Genomic DNA, 23,794 nt, shown 5'->3' with positions numbered 1-23,794 from the left:
ATAAATAAATACATAATTTTGCCCATTGCAAAACAGCTTTAATCATTTCTATTTCATGTTCTGTGGAGTTAGTATAGATGCCCTTTATTCTTGTGAGTTGAATCCTAATCTCTGTCCCTCCCCTCCATCTCCCCCTTAATTATTTGAAATGGTCATCTTGGGAATTTGGTAAGCACACAGGGGCTGAGAGAATCCTAAAACCATCAATGTAATTTATATACTCACTGCAGAACTTGGAAATTGAATTCATAGTCACCTTTGCCCAGCTATCCCTTCGTTAGCTTATCTGTTGCACTTTATGTTATGATATAAACCAGGCGATAGGGGGAGGAGAGGCAGGGGACCACAAAGAATTATTAGGATTATTCTACTAAGTGTGGGCTATATCACAATATTCATTACATTATTGTTAGACTATCTAGGTAAGCTTTAATGCCTACATTTTGTGTCCTTTCTTCATTTAGACCAGTTTTAATTTTCACTTTTTCACATGATCATTGCTTTGAATGATTAGTAGCCAACCAGTTTAACCAAACCAAAATAAATACCTGTATTAATTCTGAGATGGATATCACCTTGTGCATTCCAGAATTATGGGAGAGTGAAATGGATGACTTTCTCTTCTATAGTACTTAGAAAAAAAATTTGTATTTGAATACTGAAAACTAATGGAAAGCATCTTTCAAGTCAGGGCTAAAGGCACTTCTGTATCTAAGGCTACGTCTAGACTGCAAGCCTCTTTCGAAAGAGACTTTTTCAAAAGATGCTTTCGAAAAAGCTTCTTTCGAAAAAGAGCATCTAGACTACAATCAGTACTTTTGAAAAAACATGCTGCTTTTTTGAAAGAGAGCACCCAGGCAGTCAGGATGCTCTCTTTCAAAAAAGCACAGTTTGCATGACATAGCGCCTTTTTTCAAAAGAGCTCTTTCAAAAAAAGGTGTTATTCCTTGTGAAATGAGGAGTACCTCCGTCGAAGAAAAGCTGCGTTCTTTAGATTTAATTTCGAAAGAACATGGCTGTAGTCTAGACGCAGGTGAAGTTTTTTCAAAAAAAGGCAACTTTTTTCGAAAAAACCCTGCAGTCTAGACATAGCCTAAATGATCTTGAGTTATGTCTCATTTGATATCGTTCTTTACTAATAAAGATGCTTCAAAGTAAAGGAAATTTTCAGATGGCTATAGTTTTGAAAATATGTAGGTTTTAGTCTTTTATTTTACTGTCATGCAGGATAAACTGTCACATGGATAAAAGATACAGTGCAAAATTCACTACTGTCATACTCCACTTATGTCCAAAAGAGGAGCTATGGAACAGAGCAGGACAAGAAGCACTCCATGTTCAAACAAGAGAAGAAAAGTGGCTAGGCCACACTCTCAGAAAACCATCATCCAGCATAGTCCGTCAAGCTCTCACATGGAACCCACAAGGAAGATCTCGGACAACGTGGAGAAGATCTACTGATATTGCAGGACAACAACTGGGGTACTCCTGGAGTCAGCTAGAAGTTTTGTCTCAAGACAGAGTAAAGTGGAGGAGACTTATAGATGGCTTATGCTCCACTCAGAGTACAAAGGTTTAAGAAAAATAACTCCATCAATTCTGATAGTTACACTTGCATATGACTGGAATAATGCCATGGTGAATCAAGCCCATTACTTTTTGAATATTTTTGTATGGAAAAAAATAAATGCTTTTGTTTTGTAATATAGGTCCTCTTTTTATTTTCAGTCAGAGTACTATGCTTATGAATTGATTTAAGTCCAGAGAAATAAATTGGATAACTAACATTAAAATCCAAAATCTATTACAACGTTGAATGTGGATATCTGATTAAAAGAACCTGTGCATTCATTGTCATAATATCTATTAGTCCTGATTTTTTTTAAAAATGACCTTAATAGCTGCATCTCACTTGACATCATTTAGTGTATCAGTGCAAGTTTTCCTTAAACTACATTTTACTTTGAAATTACAGTTTTCTTGTCATGTGCTCTTCTCCTCTGCTACATTGAAACTCCTGCCTGTGCATCAAGACCTGATGCTTTCTTACAAATAATACTATACCTTTTCATCTAGTCTAGCTGAAGGCAAACAAGGTCTATTTAAAGTTACTATGCTTCAGGGGGTAGCCAAGTTAGTCTATACAGAAAAAAACAACAAATGGTCGGGTGGCACTTTATAGACTAACAAAACATGTAGATGGTATCATGGGTTTTCGTGGGCACAGCCCACTTCTTCAGATAGCAACCCAACTGATGCGCTGATGCTGGATTAATTGTGGGAAAACTGCTGTAATTTTTCTGTATAATGTGAAATCCACAGAGTTCAGGATCAAAGGGAAAAAAGAGCAATGTGCTAGAGTTGTTTTTCAACTTCATTATGCCAAGAAAAAGGGAAGCCAAAATGGGGTATAAAGCAGATTGCACCTTTAGAGGTTCAGCTGTTGCATTGTTATTTCTATGAAATGTATACATTCAGTATTGTGATATAAAGCCCTAACGGCTTCCAACCAGGTTAGTGAGGCAAATTTATTGTGACATTAGCCTGAGAGGAGAGAGCTTAATTTGTAAAAAACAAAAACAAAGCAACTGAAAAACAAAGCAGTATCTCTAAACTGTTAATTACCATAATTGTCCAAGGAATGCTATAGGACTAAATGGTAATTAAAGCAGTTAATTACAGCATCTATAATTAAGGTTAAAAACCATAACATTGAAAATCTGAGGTAGAAGTTAGTTAAACTTTAGGTGGAACATGGCTGACAATGACAATCTCAAGTAAATTTGTGAATTCAGGCAATTGGCTTTCTGAATGCCCTTTGTGAATTCAGGCAATTGGCTTTCTGAATGCCCTTTTGAAAATACTGTACTTAAAGAGATCTTTATTTTTGTTGTATATTTTCACCTCTATTTCAGTGGTTTTTACAGCTTTTCCTCAAGATTGAGTTATGACAAAGCCACCCTCTCATTCAGCCAACGAGAGTGTCTCGAGAATCCAAAAATTGCTGATCTCCTCAAGAGAAGAGCCTGTAAAATTTTCAAATGGGAAATATTATTTTGTATGTTCTGAGTCATTATTTGGAGCACAAAATATACAGCCAGACTCTAGGATGAGTAGCAGAGTGCCACAGAGAGGAAACTACAGCCAGGTTCCTCTCATGGAATTTCCTCTTTTCTATTTCTAATCTTCAGTGGGATTACACAGTGTGAGATATTACTCAATGTGTGCAAGGTAGCAGAATCTGGATAAGCACGTACAAAAACTGGATTAAGCTTAATCTGAATATTATAACAGATCAACTTCCCGACACTTCTGTATTTTATTGTTTAACCTTAACTTTGCTTCAAAAGTCTGCACCAGAACCCTGTTTTGAGGACCAAATGGGGCTTCAAGGTGCAGTAGCTTTTCCATATAGCTGGATGGAAAAATGAAGGTTTTTTCCTCCACAGAAAATGATTTTTGTCAAAAGTCTTCTGCAGCAAATGTCAACTTTTCAGTTAAATATGAAATAGACCTAAATAGGGTCCTTGTGCCAGCCCATTGAACAATGTTGAATCTCACTCTTTATGAAATTGAAGTGAATTTGTTCTCTCTCTCTCGTTCGCTCTCTCTCTCTATGTATATATATGTTAGTTTTACTTCATTATTGTGCATTGTTTTTCCTCTAGAATCTGTGATGGTGTGGTTTTTTTTTTTGTTTTTTTGTTGCTAGTTGCTAAAAAATGTGTGTACAAAAACAAGTTGTTTGGCTGCTCTTAAGTTAAAAAATCAATTTCCCCCATGTTCCTCAATCTTCCAGGTCACAGAGTGGAGCAAAGAGGTGGAAATCTGCCTAAAAGGCAAAAGTGGTGGAGGGGGAGATAGATACAGACCACATTACTTCCATCTTTCTGTGACCCACAGGTTCCCATGCAAGTCCCCTAGCATAGATGCCACAGAGATGGGAATCCATGGATATAAGGATAATTTTAGGACAGAGAAATAAAGGTCAGGATAGCCATGCTGCATGACATTCTCCTATGACCGGGATTCCCAACCTGGGGTGCGCGTATCCTCAGGGGGTACGAGAAGCTTGTCAAGGTGGTACTGGGACTATTTGGTAAATAACTAGATTATCCTAATTGAAATATTCCAAAAGTAGTAGTGTTAGTGAAAAGAGTTGTGGATTCTAGAGTCTAGAATTTATTTCCTTATTGAATAGGGGGTACGGGAAGGTTTACTAAAAGCCAATCGGGTACGGGGACCGAAAAAGGTTGGGAACCTCTGTCCTATGGAAACCCCCTGGAAATATATGTGAGGGAGAATTCTGGTCAGATGAGCTCTAGCTCCCTTCAGAATTGGCTTATAGAGAACAGGCACAGGGCTCAAAGCTAGTGTACTATATTTCTGAGGTGATTAATTGTATCAAGCTTTCCTGCATTTCTTGACCTATCAGATTAGATTTGAATTCTCTGTGGATCTCCTGAAGCCAGGCAGTTTATGGCCAAACATCTGGCCATGAGAGAGATCTTTCTTGGAAACTATTGTAATGCCAAAAGATTGAGGTCATTGGTGGGTCGAATTGAACCTGGGAGCTTAGAGGTTAAAGCCATGAGCCTGTACTGCATGAGCTAAAAGCTAAGTAGGAGGCAGCTTTTACCTCATGTGGTAGAAGCTCATGGCTTTAACCTCTAAACTCTCATGTTCAATCACACCTGCCAGTGGCCTGGATCCTTTGGCATTATAGTAGAGCAGGCTGTAGAATAGACTTCACTCTCCCTAATGGTCTCAGGGCCTCTAGATTATACTACAATTTTAATTTCACAAATTTTCCCAGAGTCTTCTCCCTCAGGTTTTTCCAGGCTCAGGGAACATTTAGTCCAGTCTCCTCTGTTATGAGAAAAAAGTACTGGGAGACAGTACTTCAACAATATTTACAATAACTCCACTAAACAATTGGTAGGATTGCCTCAGATCCCTTGGAGGTTGAATGAAAGCATCTGATCTCCACCTACTTGTTTTCCATAGTTTTTGACTTGCAAAGAGGGGGAAAAGAAATTGACTCTCTCTCTCTCTCTCTTTTTTTTTTTTTTTTAAACTTGCATAGCCTGACAGCATGTCCAGATTCTACTAGGCACATAAAGTATTTGGTTTTCAGGTGGTAGAGGGCAGAGTTGCAGAAATCCATCCCCCGAGTCTTGGTTGCATTTCAGTGCTGTGGCCCAAGTTTTGGCTATTTCCTCTGCTTTTGTTCAGGTTGCACAAAGTGTTGGTGGTCATTGGATTAGCAGAAATATTCCCATTGCAAGCTAGCATGCTGAGCTGTGAAGAATCAACATTGGAGGGTGGGAGGGGGGAGCTTTCTCTCCATGGTGAATATTCAGGTAACCATCTGTCTGCCATTCTATTCCTATCCCTCTGTGTGACATAGACAGTGTTGTATAGGATCTTGCACTGGTCCTCTGCACTGCGAGTAAAGTCTTTTCACAAAGAATTAAATAATGAAGGCAAACAAACATTGATATTTCTGCAGTGGCAGCAATAAACCATCAACTTGAGTTTGGAAGCTGGGCCCCAATGTTTAGCATTCATTCAAAGGGAGCTGTGATGAATTATTCACTAGTAAAATAAGTTGCAGGAATTTTACTTATTTCTCAGAATACTTATTGCTCAGGCAAATATCACATTATAACAAGGAGGCAGATGTGTCCCAAAGGCTCAGACGCAACACAGATGAGTCTACTTTGAATAATTGTATATTTTTTCTTTTGGATCTTGCCTAAAACTGCTCCTTTGGATTCATAGAAGTGTTTGACACTTAGCTACAGAGTTACATTATTAATAGCTTTGAAATTAAAATGAAGCAGGACTAATTTAGTAGGCTGATCACTAAATTGCCTTAAGATGCAGTAAGACAAATTAAGATGTGACACCAGGAACATTGATACTTTAAATAACAAAACAACTGACATGAGTTTGTAAATAAATGTTCAGGGATCAGTTCTGCTCTCATCTACATGGATGCAGCTCCCAGAGAAGCCCACAAAAATAAATTAAAGGGAAGGTGAGGGATTGTTCCCCCACATGCGCACACACATTTTTGACTGCCTTTAGAAATTCAGAAAAAAAATAAACTTCTCATTTCTCCACACTTACCTTATTTTGAATCAGTTTACATTAATTATGTTTGTGAATTACTTCAGAAAGTTTGCTATTTAAATAAAGGACAGTCTGAATATAAAGGACCAATTTGGAAAAATCTGAACAAGTCAGTAAATGAGGAATTTTGGCTTGATCTGTTCACAAAACAAAAAGGCTGGGTTGCAGGACGTGATTAATAAATGTTCAGCTTGCTCAGTGTCAGTGCTGAATGCTGATGGGCACTCACAATATTTGAAGTGTATGGAATGTTTCCATCTCTCCTTCAGATTCAAAATCTGTCAGCCATGGAGAGACAGGAGAGATAATTTCTTCCCCCACTCTTCACAAACTCTGTCCAAGTCTAGCCTTCATAATAAAGAAGATTGTCAAGTAAGGGGAGAGAATTGCTCAGACTCAAGTCTACGTGAAATTTTGTTTCAGAGATACTGACATACATCTAGGCTGCGTCTAGACTGGCAAGTTTTTCCACAAAAGTAGTCGCTGTCTACACTGGCCACTTGATTTTTGCGCAAAAGCACTGACATTCTACAGTCTGAAATCAGCACTTCTTGCGCAAATGCTGACGTTCCCATTTGGGCAAAAGCCCTTTTCCGGAAATGTTTTTGCGCAAGAGGGCCAGCGTAGACAGCTAAAAACTGTTTTGTGCAAAAAAGCCCCGATGGTGAAAATGGCGATCGGGGCTTTCTTGCGCAAAACTGTGTCTAGGTTGGCACGGACGCTTTTCTGCAAAAAGTGCTTTTTTTTGCGGAAAAGCGTCCGTGCCAATCTAGATGCTTTTTTCCGCAAATGCTTTTAATGGAAAAACTTTCCCATTAAAAGCATTTGCGGAAAATCATGCCAGTCTAGACGTAACCCCTCTGTCTTCAGTCAAATAGGTGTCAAGTACAACTTTTTAAAAGAAAAAGAATTAAATCTTGATTTTTTTCCCCAATGTTTAGGTGCTGAGAAAATAGGCTCAACAATTCTAATAATGCAATATACAAGATTACGGCAACTGATGATATTAAATTACAAATGTAATATCTAATGCAACATATATAAATGTATAGTACTGGTTGAACTTCTTTATAGTCAGGCACTCTTGGAACCTGACTGGTGTTGAACTAGAGAATTTGCCAAACCACAGGAGGTCAATATGTCTACTGCTTACTGGGCACTTGGAAGATGTTTAAGGGTAAATTAGAGTTAAATAACATCACAGAACACGGAGAGCCAGGATTGGTGTCTGTAAACAAATTTTATGGGACTGCAGGAAACTAGGCTACGTTCATGATAAATGGACATTTGGCTAACTAAAATGATGCAGGACCACAGATGTTGCCAGACTTAGAAAGGTTTGACCTGCATTAGAATCTAGCTGTGAGACCATCACCTCAAATACAAATCAACAAGGAGTATTCATTAGACCAGAAATCAGCACCAGAAAGTTTTCTGTAATACTGAAAGTATGCTTTTCTAGCTTAATGAATGTACTGTGCTGAATAATATTTTGACTATTATTGAGTATATAGACAATACATCTTTCTCAATGAAGGAGTATCTGTAAAATTCACAATACAATTTTAATGCATCAGTTTAAGAATCTTTTTTTTCGAAAGTCCATTTCTGAATACATAAAAAGCAGTTGTCTGCATTAGGAAGTAAGTATTTACCACCAACTATTACATAATGGTATCTGAGCACTCCATTTTCCCTTCTATATAGACTTGTTAAACATTCTGTAAGTGCGGTGTCTTTTGACAAATTCTGATTTTTTTTTTTTTTTGCTGGAGAACACTGTGTTTCAATAATTGCAGACTTACATATGTGACCAAATATTTCAATTCTCTGTATGACAACATAGAGGACCAGACTTACAGAAAAGAGTAACATGAGGAATGTCACTTTACATATCATCCATTCCCGTCAGGATACACATTTTACATGTTATGATGAAAATTATCCCTTTTGATCTTCTGTTGTATTGATTCCCAAGCTGTGGTCTGTAGAGCAATTACTTGTGGTCCACCAAGAGCTGGCTGGTCTCAGTATGCTGACTTCTTCTTTGTCTCAAGCTCAAAAACATATAAGATGAGAAAGGGCAGTGAAATGAATAGAATAAACACATTTATTAATGTTAGTCCAAAAGGACAAAGCATTTATTACACTAAAGACAGCCAAAATACTTTCCTAATCTTTTTCCAGTCTCAGTGCAGAAGATGCCATGGGGATATTATGTATATGATTGTGTCTAGGATAGGAATTGTTTCGGATGATTGGAAATACACATGGAGGCTGACCACAAGACACACTCATGGTGATGTGGGTCAACAATCCCTGCTCTATTTCATGTTCGCTGTGCAACTAGAATAGATAGAAGAGGGGAAATTTGCCCTTAAGCTTAGGTTAGAATTAGCTGTAGACCTGGACAAATTTACTAGAAGAATGGTTTCAAGGCTCAGATTTTCCTCTACTTTGTATCTTCTGTTGACATTTTCCACCTGTGTGATTATGTGTAAAAAATTGTTATTCTGCTGTTCTTTTGTAATTGTGTACACAAGGTGCAATGCAGTAGGGCAAAGGATCCATTTATATAATTTGTTTATGGAGAGACTAGAAACAGCAGAGGCAGACATTTAGATTTGTCTATATGCAGACAGATATTTTTAATGGAACCTGGTGAAATTAGGCACCTAATTTCCATGGGATTTTGATCAGGGTTGCCAACTAACAGTAAATTCATGGACAGCCAATTTTTAAAAAGACCTAAAATTGGACCTGCCCATAAAAATCTGTAAAAGCATTTAGATATCAGTAAAAAAGCACCAAGGTTTGCAGTGGAGCTGCAGAATCTCTTTCCCCCTTGGCCCAGGTGCGAGCTCCACATCGCAGCTCCAGAGAGTCTATATTTCTCAGGGCAGCGGCATAGGGGAAATCTCCAAGGCTACGTCTACACTATGAGTTTTGCCAGAAGAGGCAATGCAAATGAACTGTGGATTAGCATTTTCTCGTGCTTCATTTGCATAATCTCTTCCGATCCATTTTTGCGCAAGGGGTTTTTAGAGCAAAACCAAGCAGTGTGGACATTTCCGTTTTGCGCAAAAAACCCTTTTCGAGTATAATGATCTTGTGCAAAAGGGTTTTTTGCGCAAAACGGAAATGTCCACACTGCTTGGTTTTGCTCTAAAAACCCCTAGTGCAAAAACGGATCGGAAGAGATTATGCAAATGAAGCATGAGAAAATGCTAATCCACAGTTCATTTGCATTGCCTCTTCCAGCAAAACTCGTAGTGTAGACATAGAGGAGGCTCCCTCTGATCTATTGCTGGCTGGTGCGGGCTTCTCTTCTTTGCCTCTGGTTTTGAACTCTTCTTCGGCATTACTAACATCAGTAACAACTTTTGGTGAGAATGAGTGTAGCACTCTTTGGCCAGGCTTCCTGTTGCTGGAGAAGGGCCTGGCACAGGGTACAGTGGGCTGGATGTAGTGTTCTTCATTGTAGTTCTTCTTCCACTTCCCCCACCTACCCTTGATGGTTGATGAGGTCTGAAAAAGCAGGCTTGCACATGAATGCAGTGACATGGTTATTAACCATAAAGGTTCAAGATATAAAGTTTCCAGAAACAATAATGTATTTTAATAAATTGAAAGTGAAATTGACCTTGAAGTTTAATGATGTTTCCTTTTTATTTATCACATTGTGAGCAATTTTAGTACACTTACTAGTCCACTTCTTGTTAAACCAGAAGCCCAACATTTTCAATAGAAGTGGTGTATTACAAATACCTGATGGAGAGTTTCTTACACTAGTTCCACTCAATGAGGTGGCTGTTTCTACCTCTGTGGAGAGTGGGGCTGTTGCAAGTGATGAACTCTGTAGGTGGGAAGTGTCCTATTATGGGCACTTCCTCTGACCTGGGACTCATGATAATTTTATGTTTGTTAATTAACAATAGTTCTTTTGCCTTCTCATGACTTTTTAATTTTTTTTCAGGAAAAATAAAGGAATGCCCTTAGATTTGGATTTATAATTATTACACAAGACTTCCAACACTTCTTGGCATTTTAGAATAGTCTGTATGAGTTGTGACTGTTCAGATAAGGATGTTTACTGGTTTGGAATAGTAAATCAGGGTTGGGTTGCATTGGTGAAATAGGAAGTTTCTCAATGCTTGTTCTTATTGTGCCTGGCTCAGCTCAGTCTTCAGCTCCTCACTTTCATGAACGCTAACATTGCCTGATGTGCTATATCTGTACATTACAGACACCAACTCATTTTTGTTTATGTTTTGAGGAAAAATGATGCCCTTGGAATTTTTTTTAAAAATTTTTATGTTCTCAGGACAGTATTTCCCAAAGGTCCTCTTTTGTATGCAGGTCGTCAGGGTTAAATCCTGGTCCGGTTGAAATCAGTGGCTCTTCAATAGGGCCAGCATTACTACAGATGTGTCATTCCTGCCTATGATCTTAAATCAGCAAGGTCCTGCCTTAGTTAAAATCAACAAGGTACCCCATCTTCCTCAGTATTTGTTTAAAAAAAAAACATTGAAGGCAAGTGTGAATGTTTTGTCAAAGGCCTGATCCCCCATCTCTACCTCTCCCTATTGTAATGAAGGTCTAACTACTTCCAAGATCCACTTCTACAGTAAGTGGTACAGGGTGTACCTCCCTTAACCAGGGTTCCCTGGGCCAGCAACATCCATGGTCCAGCATGGACCACGGATGTTCCTGGACCTGAGAGCCCAGGAAGAAGAGGTCTGGCACTGGAGCAGGAGCTCTGCAAGGGGCACCGGCAACTCAGCAAGGAGCCCTGAGTGGGGGTGGGTGGGATGGGCTGTGGAGCTCTAGCCTGGCCATGGACCTCTGGCCCCAGCCAGAGAGCTCCAATCCCAGTGGCAGCCAGGGAGCTCTGGCTCCATCCCTGGCCATGGAGCTCCAGCCACATTCTGGCTCCAGAGACTGGGGAACTCCAGCCCCAGCAGCAGCCAGCAAGTTCTGGCCCCAGCCTCAGAGCCAGGCAGCTGTGGAGCTCTGCCCTGGCTGCCCAGCTCTGGCTATGGTACTCCGGCCTTGGTAGTACCGGAGCTGGGGAGAGCCCCAGGGGGCTGACACAGCAACAGGGACAGGCTGGAGTCCTAGCCCAGTGGTAGCACAGCCACAATGGGAGAGACCTTCCCTGCTCCAGCAAATTCTCTTGTTCAGGACCAGTCAGGTTCTTAGGGTACTGGGCCGGAAGGTCCAACTGGTGGTAGGATTCATTCACTAGAAAATTTGCAGTTTATACAGAAATGAATTTTATTTTGTTACTGAAACTACATATCAAATAATTCACCAGCAGTTAGGTTCATTCAGTAGCTGCATTTTTAGCAAAATTTCTTCTACGGATTTACGAGAAAGGGATGCCATTAAATTAAAACTTGCATATCTGCCTGATAATAGTTAATTGCTATTTTTACAGTATCTGTAAGTGGAAATTTTCTTTTTTTCTGTTCATTTCCTTTTTGCATATTTGTATACCTAATTTTGTTGTTTGCTGTATAAAATCAGGCCCTGATTTTACAAGCAGCTCTTTGCAGATGGACCCTAAAGGAGAGTCCCATTGAAGGTCTATGTGGGCATACGATTCTACTGCACAAAGCTGTTTGCAGGATCAGGGTGTGTGCGAGTTTCCTCTATTTGCATGGGGTTTTGCAGAGGGGTTGGAGGGATGGTCTTTCACACATAATTTTAACTTGGTTGATAAACTCATACTTTTATCAATATTTTTCTTAGCTACACCAATAAACAACCCCGAAGATGTGTTCAGAATGTCTACAGAATAGTGGGATAGCCGTTAGTGATTCATTCACCTGGAAGTAGAACATCAATCTCCTTCCACAGCTTCCTTCTTTGAGCACAAATTGCTTCCAAGCTTAAACACCAAGGCATCCTTCTATCAGCTCCTTCACAGACATGGATTTCAGCTGACAAATCTGCCCCCTTTTCTTCATCAGATGTCTAAGAAGTAGTATAGCTCACTGTTCCTTATCTATGCATTTATGCTAATAAAGCCCATAATTATTCAACAGCCTTGTTAATGACTGTTTTTCCCCTTGGGAATAATCTTTCTTACATTAATATTCCTGGATATATCCTGTTCATTCTGAACATGGTTTTTTTTCTTGGCTTGACTCAAAACATAGCCATTCAATGCTACTGAAGTACTGGCTTCTTTTTACAAGTGCATTTTACAAGTGCATTTGCTGCAATACTGCATTCTAATTTGGCTTGTACTGATCGCCATTCTTCAGAACAAAATGAAAAAGTGTTTATGAAAACAAATTTGGACTACAGTCATCTAATCTTTAGGGCATATGTATAATAAAATAGCATGTCTATTTAAGGTTAATGAGCATTACTGTACGTAACCTTACCAAGGCAAGTACAGATCCTTAATGCTTTCTCTTAAGTTCCTCTTTACGAATCTCAATATTCTACCATTACAGTTATTGACCATTCTTCCCCTTCAAGTACTTTTATTAACAGATTTTATAGAACAAGCATTTTAGTGTACTCTGCTTGGAAAACAGACTGATGTTCATTATGACAAAAATAATGTCTTTTCCATTATAGGAGTACACAATAGATGTTTTCTTCCGTCAAAAATGGAAAGATGAGAGGTTAAAATTTAAAGGCCCAATGAACATCCTGCGACTGAACAACTTAATGGCTAGCAAAATCTGGACTCCAGACACATTCTTTCACAATGGGAAGAAGTCAGTAGCTCATAACATGACAATGCCAAACAAACTACTACGAATCCAGGATGATGGAACTCTCTTGTATACCATGAGGTACATCTTTTTTTAAATCTATTTATATACACAATATTTATTTACATGGATTTGCTAAAGTATGAATACTTTATGTCTCATGCTATATACCTTACTCTGGTTGGAGAGATGTAGTCCACTTTCTCGGTCAGAACAATTAATTAAATTAAACCACATTGCAACTGACTAGGAACATAAAAAATGTGTATCTACATAGATATTCTTGCTTTTTCATATTCTGTAGCAATGCTATTACTTGTACTGAGCAGTTTAAAACCGTAATTGTATAACAATTGCCAGAAATCTCCTACTTACTTTTAAATTATTTTCTTTGAATACATTTAATGAATTGTTCCAGTTGTGAAAGTGAACTCCATCTCTCTAGCTAGAGTAAGGCATACATCATGAGTCATAAAGCAGGAAGGTAATATAAAGTCTTCCTACATAGCTCTGACAGTTCACCTTAGTCCTGGTTTGCTGTATAACTCCCAAGCAGTTACAATTCTGAGTCTTGATAAATAGACTGCTATTCACATTGAATTATGTGATCGTTGGAAAATTCATAGAAAAGTTTGCTAGGAACTAAATTGATGCCACCACCATTTATAGTATTTTCAACTGTGATCAAATCAATATTTGAATTCATGTCAGTCTTAACTGACTGAAATTTCAACCATTCAGAACCTTGTCTTTAATTTGTGAAAGAAATCAAAGAAAATGCCATTTCCACTCCATTTGAAGAGAGAGAAAAATTGGAGGCCGCTAATGTAAACTGTTACATAGCTGCCAGATAAAGTTAATCATGCAATTGTGTACAATTGTAAATCAACTAAGTAGAGGTATGTTGCTCTTGAAGCTGTGAAATTCATGTCTTAAATTACTTCTCGTTAACTTCTAACTATGAATCTTAAGAAAATAAAGCTAAATGAAGCACTTCACTTCAGAAAATAAGGTGCATGCTTAATATAGACAGTTTTGGTTTTCAGTCTGTGATTACTTATTTTAATTTTTTACTGTAGCTAAGGATAGACTCTACCAGGGCCTGCCCATTCATGCAATTCAGTGCTTAATAAAAAGCAACTCAGATGAAAAATCTGAAATAAATTATTTTAAATATTTTAAGATTATGTTTATCTTTGAGTTTGAGTTAAGAATGTTGGTCAAGACATTCCATGTTTTTATTGTTTTGGCATTGATGTGTGCATTGTAGAAGTTGAGGAATCAGAAGATCCATTTTTTGAAAATGGATGCATTTTTTCCTCACTTTCCACATAAGACATCAAATAAATGTTCAGATGCTTGTGGAACACATTTCTTAGACAAAACATTTGTTTTATATGCTTTTGCAACAAACTATTGGGAGCCATACAGCCTGTACTTCTGAATATTAGAAGAAAATGACTATTCTTAACACCTCATAGTTATATAATTTATATTTTCATTTAAATTACCTTTCCTCATAGTTTTGAGGTCAGCTGTAAGTTTTTGATGTGATAAATCAATGTCTTCTGAAGGACCACACAAAAGTAAAGAAGCAATCTGTGATATGAATTTTAATTAGTTTAATATAACCCTGCAATTTCATCTCCTAAATCAGCATGAATTCTGTTCATTTTTGTGGAATTGATTTTTTTGTCGTGTTCACTGACTTAAACATATAGTGTTCTGTTGCCTTTTAGGCTTACAGTCCAAGCTGAATGTCCAATGCACTTGGAGGACTTTCCAATGGATGCTCATTCATGCCCATTGAAATTTGGCAGCTGTGAGTACATAGCTAGGAATGTAGCTGTTGGCTAATGAATATCTTGTGGTTCAACATCACTTTGTTTCACAAGTTGTCATTGCCCAGGTTTATGTAGGCACAGAAGGTTATGCTGTATTATGTATTTTGACATGCTGAGATCTTTTTCAGAATTCTATCTTGTAAAGCATTCGAAAAATTACTGTAAGTCGCTTTAACTAAAAATGTTGAGAGGATAATTTACCATACATTGTTCTAGTTTTATGCTAGTGTAATTCTATTGATTTCAATAATACAGTGGTGAATCAAGACCTATATACAAACATACAAATATTGTATTTATACAAAGTAAACTAATGCCTTCTAAACCAAGACATACATTCAAAAATATATCTCTGCAGTTTCTAAAGGTTCTAACTTGAATAATTTAGAATGCACTGCATTTCTTCACTTAATAATATGTGTTGTTTCATTCTTAATGAAGGCTGCAACAAATGACGACTTCTTGAGATTAAAGTTACAGTGTATGTTTTGTAGTTTAATATGTAGGGTCTGATCCTGATCTCACTTCTACCAGTTTTATACAAGTATATCTAAACTTTAGTGGTGTTACTTCTGTTATAAGAGAGATCAGAATCAGTCCTATGATTTATAGTAGTTGGGGATTTTTAAATATTATATATATTCTTTGTATATATTTCCATGCTCTTGCCCTTATTTTCCTAAGAGAGAGCAGCAAATTCACTGCCACGCGCAAAAGAAAAGGTGAATTTCAAGGGGTTGGTTACTGCTATCTGATTCTCTGGCAGATTTCACACAGGTCATAGCCCAATAGAGTACAACACAAACCCCACATTCCACAAGGTGATAAGCAAAGGGGTAATTTTGTTGATAAACTGGGCATTGTCATAGCCTTGTATATTCTGTCTATACCTCTGATGTGTCCCCTTTCCCAGGAGTGTATAGGGGAAAGACATAGGAATTGATTGCACGAGGTCTGTGCCCTCTAGGATAATCTCCATGCTAGGGGAATCTCCAGTTGGAGAGATGTAGGTAGCTTTTTTGCACTGAAATAGAAGGGACTACAGATTTTTATCAGGCATTATTTAACTAGAAAATATGCAAATAGGAGTTGTCTGGTGAAGACTGAGTGGGGTCGTCTGTTACAAAATCTACTTTGAATATAAATCAAATTTCTTTCCTGTGGAAGTCATCTTTTGCTGTATATACAAATTTAACTCAAACTATGTAACACATAAACATAACACCAGATAACAGCTACATCAATTCTGAAATAATGCTGCTATGTAGACGTACCCCAAAGGTGTTACATAAAATCAACAAAAAAATAACATACAGGTTTTGCAGCTCCTGTTGTCTGTGTGCAGAAAGAACACCCAAGATTTGGTGTACAAATCAATACATATTTACCATATGTACTAGGAAGATAGTAAGTTATATAACAATGAACTGATCTGCCGACAAAGTATTATGAAAGGCTGAATTCCAAAGGGAAAGTATAAAGCTAGAGGTAATCTCAAAACATTAAAGAAATCCACTGATATACCTTCTTGGACAAAGCTATCACTGTATAGCAGTACTTCATTTGTACACAGAAGTTTGGTATATATCTGGCTGGAATTGGGCATGTTAGACTGAGTGAGTTTCTTCTGCTTTTTTGTCTGTATGACAGTGCTTGTGCTTGTTTTGTTTATTTGGCATCCTCCCAATCTTCATGTTCTATAGGAAGAAGAAGAATTGAAGCCTGATCACAATATTTTTTTTCTTTTGAAAAGCTGACTTTTCCTGCAGGCTGCAGCTCACAATAATGAAGAACTGCTGAAGATTCTCATGCATGCCTTTGCATACGCCCACTTTGCATCTTTCTCACCTGTTCTTACTCTTATTTTTTTCATTGTTTAATTTCTCAACATTAAAATCATTTCTAGAGTACCATGTATTTTTCTAATTTTAACAAGGGAAAGAGAACAAGGTTAAAAAAAATCCCCATAAATAATTATAAAAACAGCTGACCAGCTGAGGGTTTACAGCTGTGGTTTACAGCTGTGGTCAAATCTTCAGCTGTTATCAATCAGAATAGCTCCACTGAACTCAATGCTCAACATTACTGTCACCCTTTTGGAGCTTAGCTTATCATCAGATATGGAGTCTTTACTTAGGGTGTGCATCCAGCTTCTTCTCTTGGAGCACCCTGCTTTTGAACTTGTCCATTCAGTTTCAACAGCAGTGAGGCCTGTGACTCTCTCTCCCTCTTGGCCGATCTGTCTTTGTGGCCAGCAGTCTCTGAGGGTACATCTAGACTACAGGCTTTTGTCGACAGAGGCTTTGTCGACAGATACTGTCAACAAAGCTTCTGTCAATAAAGTGTGTCCAGACTACATCCAATTCTGTCGACAAAGCAAGCCACTTTGTCAACAAGAGAGTATAGATGCAAAGGACAGTGTATATGCAATAACGCCTTCTATCGACAGAACTCTGTCGACAAAAGGGGTTATTCCTCATAGAATGAGGTTTACTGCGGTCGACAAAACTACCGAGTTCTGTCGATGTTATGTTGACAGAACATAACTTACTGAGATATAGTAATCTTCTTCCAGTTCACACTACCTTCCTATGGTGCTGTTCCCTTTTTTAAGCTTTCCTGCGCCAGGCAGAGTAAAACTTTCAAGTGTGCCTGAATGAGTCTAGAATAGCTCATTCGTCTCCTCTCTAAAGGAGCAAGCGTGGGTCCCTTCACTTTGCCAAGGAGCACCATGGGTATTTTTCCTTTTTGCTATCCTCTGGAATTTACTTTGTGCCCCATGCATTTCAGAGGGGCCATGTTAAGGAGTAGAATTTAAAAAGGAAAAAACCAGGCCCGGAGATAGCTGGGCACAGTGACTCTTGTTGCAGTAGTAGGCACTTCCACCATATTTAGATATGAATATCAAACAAGCAGGAAATGCCTGTCGTTCATTTCAAACTCATAGATAGGAAGAAACAAATTTCCAGAAAGTTAACTTGTCCTTGACATAACAAATCATACACATTCCAATTCAGATTTTAGGGCACATTTAATAAGCAATCCCCAATGAATAATTTAACAGTTTAGAAATAAATGTTGCTTACAACTCAAGAGCAATCATGTTCAGTTGGTTAGCTCAATGAAAATTAAGAATACACAGTCCTCTGCTGCATGTTCTTATGCCCTTATGTTCTAAGGTATACTATGAGACTTGCATACTTATTTTTAAGCAGTTTGGAAATTATTTTGCCCTATCAGTTTTAGACTACAATGACAGTTTTAGTAAAATAATTAAGTAATTCTCTTTAATTATGTATGCCCGGTGGCTGTAAATCATAGACACTTTTTGTTTTAAAATGCTGACAAAATATTTTCTTAATGTTTCCCATAGATGCATACACAACTTCAGAAGTGACCTACATTTGGACTTACAATGCATCTGATTCCGTACAAGTTGCTCCGGATGGTTCTAGATTGAATCAGTATGATTTGCTAGGTCAAACAGTTGGAAAGGAGACCGTTAAATCGAGTACAGGTTAGTAGACTGTATTGGAAGAAAAGGATACTTGCTTTATAATAAAAACCATAAGATGCTGATGGTATAATGTCATTAGCCTGCCAAAACCAGTATTGGCAGGAATAAGATTACTGCATTTTAGTATTATTGTATAGTATGAGCAGCCTGTAGGAACACCTTACTAATTCTGTGTGCTTAGTGAAATAGCAACTGGTAGTGGAGGTTAGCTGCTCCTTTTCACTGTTTCTGTTTCAACAGAGTTCTCATGAAACCTAATATTAAGGGGGTTTATTAAACTTTCTAACCAAAACCTGGGTTAAGGTGAAAGATGGGAAATGCCATTTTTAATATATTGATGGTGTGATTTGTTTTTTTTCTTCTGGGCAGTAGATTATTAGAATAGCCTATACCAATAGCTATTCCACAAGCTCTTACATTTAGCCGACCCTTGCATATGCATGAAGCTGTGTTGACTTCAGTGGGGCTTTGTACATCTACTCATGCACATGGATATGCAAGATTGAAGCCTACGATCTTTGTCATTGCAGTTTTTCCTTGTAAATACAGGTTGGACCTCCCTGGTCTGGCATCCTTGGGACCTGACCAGTCCAGATGAGGGATTTTACTGGACCAGGGGAGACCATTTCTGCCCCCCGCTTCAATACTTACTGAGGTTCCTGGCCCTCACCAGGCCACCCCTATCACGGCTCCCAGCTCTGCCAGGCAGCCTTGCCAGGCACGTGGGGTCTCCCAGAGCATGGCTTTTGCTGGACCAGAAAGTCCCAGTTTAGAAAGTTTTAATCTGTATAAAAAAATCACTTCTAGAACATGTTGTGGAAAACTTCCTGGATTCAAGCGTGCCCTGCCCACGGCTAAACTTTCCTTGAGGTCAGTGATAGTTGGATCCACCCCATAAAGTAAAACATTCCATTTACATTCAGCAGGATTTTTCTGCCTACAGTACTTTTGTAGATTGCATCTACAGCATATTTGTTTCAGATAGACGTACCATGCTACCATTAATTGCCATGAAACTGAATTGTATACAGATGCTAACAGCTCATTTTACAGGGTCTTTTGTTTGTTCTCTTTCATGTACTAGGTGAATATACAGTAATGACAGCCCATTTTCATTTAAAGAGAAAAATTGGTTATTTTGTGATTCAGACTTACCTCCCCTGCATCATGACAGTCATTCTCTCCCAAGTGTCATTCTGGCTGAACAGAGAATCTGTACCTGCAAGGACAGTCTTTGGTGAGTACTCTGAGGAACAAATGGCATGTGCATTAGGCAACATCTGCACCAGTCAGTAACCATTTCTGATACCAGCTGAACCACACTTAGTTCTTTTTTAGGGTGGCTTCCAGTATGGGGGCTAGAGGGTCTGGGCCTATTCAACCCTGATGATTCAGATGACTGCCCTGTAAAAATCAATCCAAAGTGGCAAGCATGCATATGTGCTTGAGGAGAGTAGAGACTTTCAGGAGTGAGCAGAATCTTGAGATTTGGCTCAAAGACTTTAGCTAGGAAGGGCTGGAGGTGGCCTGCTAAGCCAGGGGAGACCCTGAGAAAGCATTTCTTTGTTTTATGTTGAGTTTACTTTCTGTGCATAAACCCAGAGCCCCAGGAGGATTATTTTGACCACAGAAGAAGTCTGTGAACTCTGTGTAAGGTGCCTGAAGAAGTGGGAGCAGGTATGTGGTTCCACAAAGCGATATCTGACTATGAGGGGTGCTCAGGAGGAAGAGAAAATTGAAGCAGAGAAGATATTGGTAACAAGTTTATTATAGAAAGGGTAAAAGTGCTGCTGTTTTTAGTCCATAGAACCCTCAGGTGCAGGCTGCAGATCTCTTGACAATTCTGAGGCTTTTCAGGAGATGAGAGTGGCATGCAGGTATTTCCTTGACATTTTGGGGGGAATAATTTGCATGAAAACTAAAATAAGGTTCTAAAGTTAAAAGTTGAATTTATATTGAGTTTTGGCTTGAAATATTTTTATCTCTACTATTAACAAGTATTTGTGTGGGTGGGGGTTTATGTGTATGTCTAGCTCTATTTATACCTAAGCAGAATGAGAGCCTCACATCATTTCAGAATATGGCAGTGTGCAAACTGTAGTTCTTTTTCTAGTGAACATGTGCTTCTGGGCTTAATCCTGCTCCTTCAGCCAAATTAGATGGATAGATGGAAGATAAATAGATGGAAGATATGGCATTCACAATGAAGGAGGTGGTGAATGAATTCAGCAGCTAAGATTCAGGAGTTCTCTTAATCTAAGACACTTAAATGCCTCCTGTTACTGTAGTATCTAAGGCTGTGTCTAAACTACATCCCTTTTCTCAAAAAAAGGGATGTAAATTAGACACTTTGAAATTGCAAATGAAGCTGGGATTTAAATTTCCTGCACTTCATTTGCATAATGGCAACCAAGGTGTTTTTCGAAACGGGGCATTTCGAAAGAAAAACAGCTGTTTAGACAGGGATTGATCTCGAGTACAGAATCTTTCAAAAAAGGGAATTGAGGCACAGAGAGACTACATGATTTAGGGTCATAGCAAAGGGGGGCTGGAAGGGATCCCTGTGGAAACCATAAGTGGGCCCACAAGTCCAAGAGCTGAGGATGGAAATTCCCAGCCCTATATTTCAGCCTGGAACCTGAAACACCAGCTGGCCCTTATCAGCTTTAACCCGTGCACTTGAGCTGGGATATAAGCAGTAAACAAGTTTGATTCAGCTCATAAGAGTGATAAGAATGGCATTGAGCCCGTACGCGTTCACCCAGTAAACACCTGGGGTACAAAGGCGTTGGTGGATCCTGCGCATGGGAAGTCTTACCAAGGACCCAGGCCTCGGGGGTGCCCAGACCTCCCTTAGCTGGAGCCACATCCACTGCGGTCCTTGAAGCAAGGACAACGGGGACAGAACTTCCCATAGTAGAAGGGACGTTAGCATGCCATAAGCCCCGTAACTCCTATCTGCTTTTGCTCTGCATATGATTTCTAACGCGTTACTTAGTAATAGCAGTAACTTAGCAACATTAATAAAGTATCCCTAGTCACTGGAAGCTCTGTGTCGAAGCGAATCCGTACCCCAGTGGGTTTACATAAATGAACTAGGCTTTATTATGGTATTATAGTAAACCTTCTATTAATTGCTTTAGAATTTTTAGTATTTAAGGTTTAAATTGTATAGTAATTGTTTTTAAGGCTTGTAAACCTTAAACAATTGTATTAACTGCTTAAAGCTTGCAATAAATAAGAAAGTAGTTAAGTCTCCTTGGAGTGTCCTGGTTTCCCTTGGATCTAAAATAAATCAAACCCCACAACAATCCCAAGATCATCTAGTCCAGTCCCCTGTACTGTGACAGGACCAAGTATATCTAGAACATTCATGAATAGGGTTTTCTAATCTATTTGTTAATTCTTCCAGTGATGAGTATTCCATTGTCTCCCTTGGAAGTCTATTCCAGTACTTATCTATTCTTGTAGTTTGAAAAGTTTTCCAAATAATTAAACTAACCTACTTCCTTACTGCAGCAACAGCTGCTTGTCCTACCTTCCATGGACATGGAGAACAATTGATCAGTCTTCTTTACAACACCCCTTAACATATTTGAAGACTATTGAGGGGGAACATGACAGTCTTTATTTTCCCCTCAAATCTAAGCATACCCAATTTTTTAACCTCTCCTCATTGGTCATGTTCCTAAAATGTGGCACCCAGAATTGGTCACTGTACTCCAGCTGAGGCCTTGGCAGTTCCAAGTAGAGATAATCGTTAGCGCCCATGTATCTATGCTCTTGTTAATACACCTTAGAACATCAGCCATTTTTGCAGCTGCATCCCATTGTTGATTCATATTCAGTTGTGATTCACTGTAACCCCTAGATCTTTTTCAGCAGTACACTTGCCTAGCCAGTTATTCCTCATTTTGTAGTTCCTTCCTAAGTTAAATGTTTTCCACCTTTGTTGAATTTCACCTTGCTGATTTTACTCTTTATTAAGATAATTTTCAATTGTAATCCTGCCCTCTAAAGTGCCATCCTGGTGCCATCCACAAATGTTAAAAGTATACTCTCCACTCCGTTATCCAAGTCATTGATGAAAATATTAAATAGCATCAGAGCCTTGCAAAACCCTTCTAGATCTGTCCCACCAGTTTGATAGCATACCACTGAGGAATACTCTTTGATTACAGCTCTTCAACTAGTTGTGCACCCACCTTACAATAATTTTGTCTTGAATACATTTCTCTAGGTTTTTTATGCAGGTAACATGTGGGGCTTTGTCAAAAGCCTTACTAAAATCAAGATCTATCATGCCTACAATTTCCTTTCCTATCCACTAAGTCAGTAACATGCTCCAAAGAAGGGAATTAGGTTGGTTTGGCATGATTTGCTTTTGACAAATTCATATTGGCTATTACTCTGTTATTCTCTAGGTACTTACAAATTGATTTTTAATATTGTATTCCACTATCTTTCCAGGTATCAAAGATAGACTCACTGATTTATAATTCATTGAGTCCTCTTTGTTCCTCATTTTAAAGAGAGGTACTATGTTTGCCAGTCTTCTTGGACTTCACCCATCTTCCATGAATTCTCCAAAGTCGATTAATTACTAGTGTTTCTGAGATTGCTTCAGATAGTTTAAGTACCCTAGGATGAAATATATTCAGAACTACATTTATGTTCCGCTAGCATGATTTGTTGATTTAGTAGTAACATGTTTATGAATAAAAGGCAAAACATTATTGTCCTTTGAAAGTAAGACAACTTAGTTAGGTGTTTAATATGGAGTTAGTTAACATTTTCAAATGTAGGCATCTAAGATATTTTATGTTTATGTAAGAATATTTGTTCTTTGCTATTCTATAGATGTCATCTACTATCTTGATATTAATAGTTTATACTAATCTAGCTAATCACTAGGGGTGTGTCTAAACTACACCCCTCTCCCACGCTTCATTTGAATAGAAATGGCTGCCGCTTTTTGCCGACGCGGCACTTTGTCGGCAAAAAGCGGCAGTCTAGAGGGGGATCAGTCGACAAGGAAAGCCTTTTCCGACTGATCCTGTAAACCTCATTGCATGAGGCAAAAGTGATTGGTCGGAAAAGGCTTTCCTTGTTGACTGATCCCCATCTAGACAGCCGATTTTGCCGTCAAAGTGCCGCATCGGGAAAAAGCAGCAGCCGTTTCTATTCAAATGAAGCATGAGATATTTAAATCCCCGCTTCATTTGCAATAGCGATGTGCCTAATCTACATCCCTCTGTCGGCAAGAGGGGTATAGTTTAGACGCATCCTAGTTGTCAAGAACAAATCTCAAATGAAAAAAATGGAAAAGTAGCATAATTAGCACTGATAACACAACTGTCAATCTTTAACACTGGTATCATGTTTGGTGTCATATATGGAGCAGAGTCATGAAAATTGATGAGATCAGCTTGTTCTAAAATAAATGTCTTTGGAAGATTTTCAGAGTCTGTTGAAAAGAGTTTCTTCCCAGATCAGAACTTCTAGGAAGAACAAACCAACCTAAAACATCAAACATTGTAAGATGATGATGGACATATTTA

At 38.5% G+C, this 23,794-nt stretch overlaps 1 protein-coding gene across 1 annotated transcript in view; it reads left to right on the top strand.

Annotated features, from left to right (window-relative positions):
* The window catches only part of GABRA2 (gamma-aminobutyric acid type A receptor subunit alpha2), a 79,290-nt gene that overhangs the window by 35,407 nt on the left and 20,089 nt on the right, over positions 1-23,794 (top strand). The window contains exons 5-8 of the mRNA XM_006111926.5: positions 12,733-12,953; positions 14,612-14,694; positions 18,090-18,233; positions 19,318-19,470. Of these exons, the coding sequence (XP_006111988.3) occupies positions 12,733-12,953; positions 14,612-14,694; positions 18,090-18,233; positions 19,318-19,470 (601 nt within the window). The remainder of the gene's footprint in view (positions 1-12,732; positions 12,954-14,611; positions 14,695-18,089; positions 18,234-19,317; positions 19,471-23,794) is intronic.

The sequence above is a fragment of the Pelodiscus sinensis genome, chromosome 4 (genome assembly GCF_052426305.1).
Source record: "Pelodiscus sinensis isolate ZL-2025 chromosome 4, ASM5242630v1, whole genome shotgun sequence".
In the NCBI taxonomy this organism is placed as follows: Eukaryota; Metazoa; Chordata; order Testudines; family Trionychidae; genus Pelodiscus; species Pelodiscus sinensis.
The sequence above is the reverse complement of the archived record's forward strand: the minus strand, read 5'-3'. Positions and strand labels throughout refer to the sequence as shown.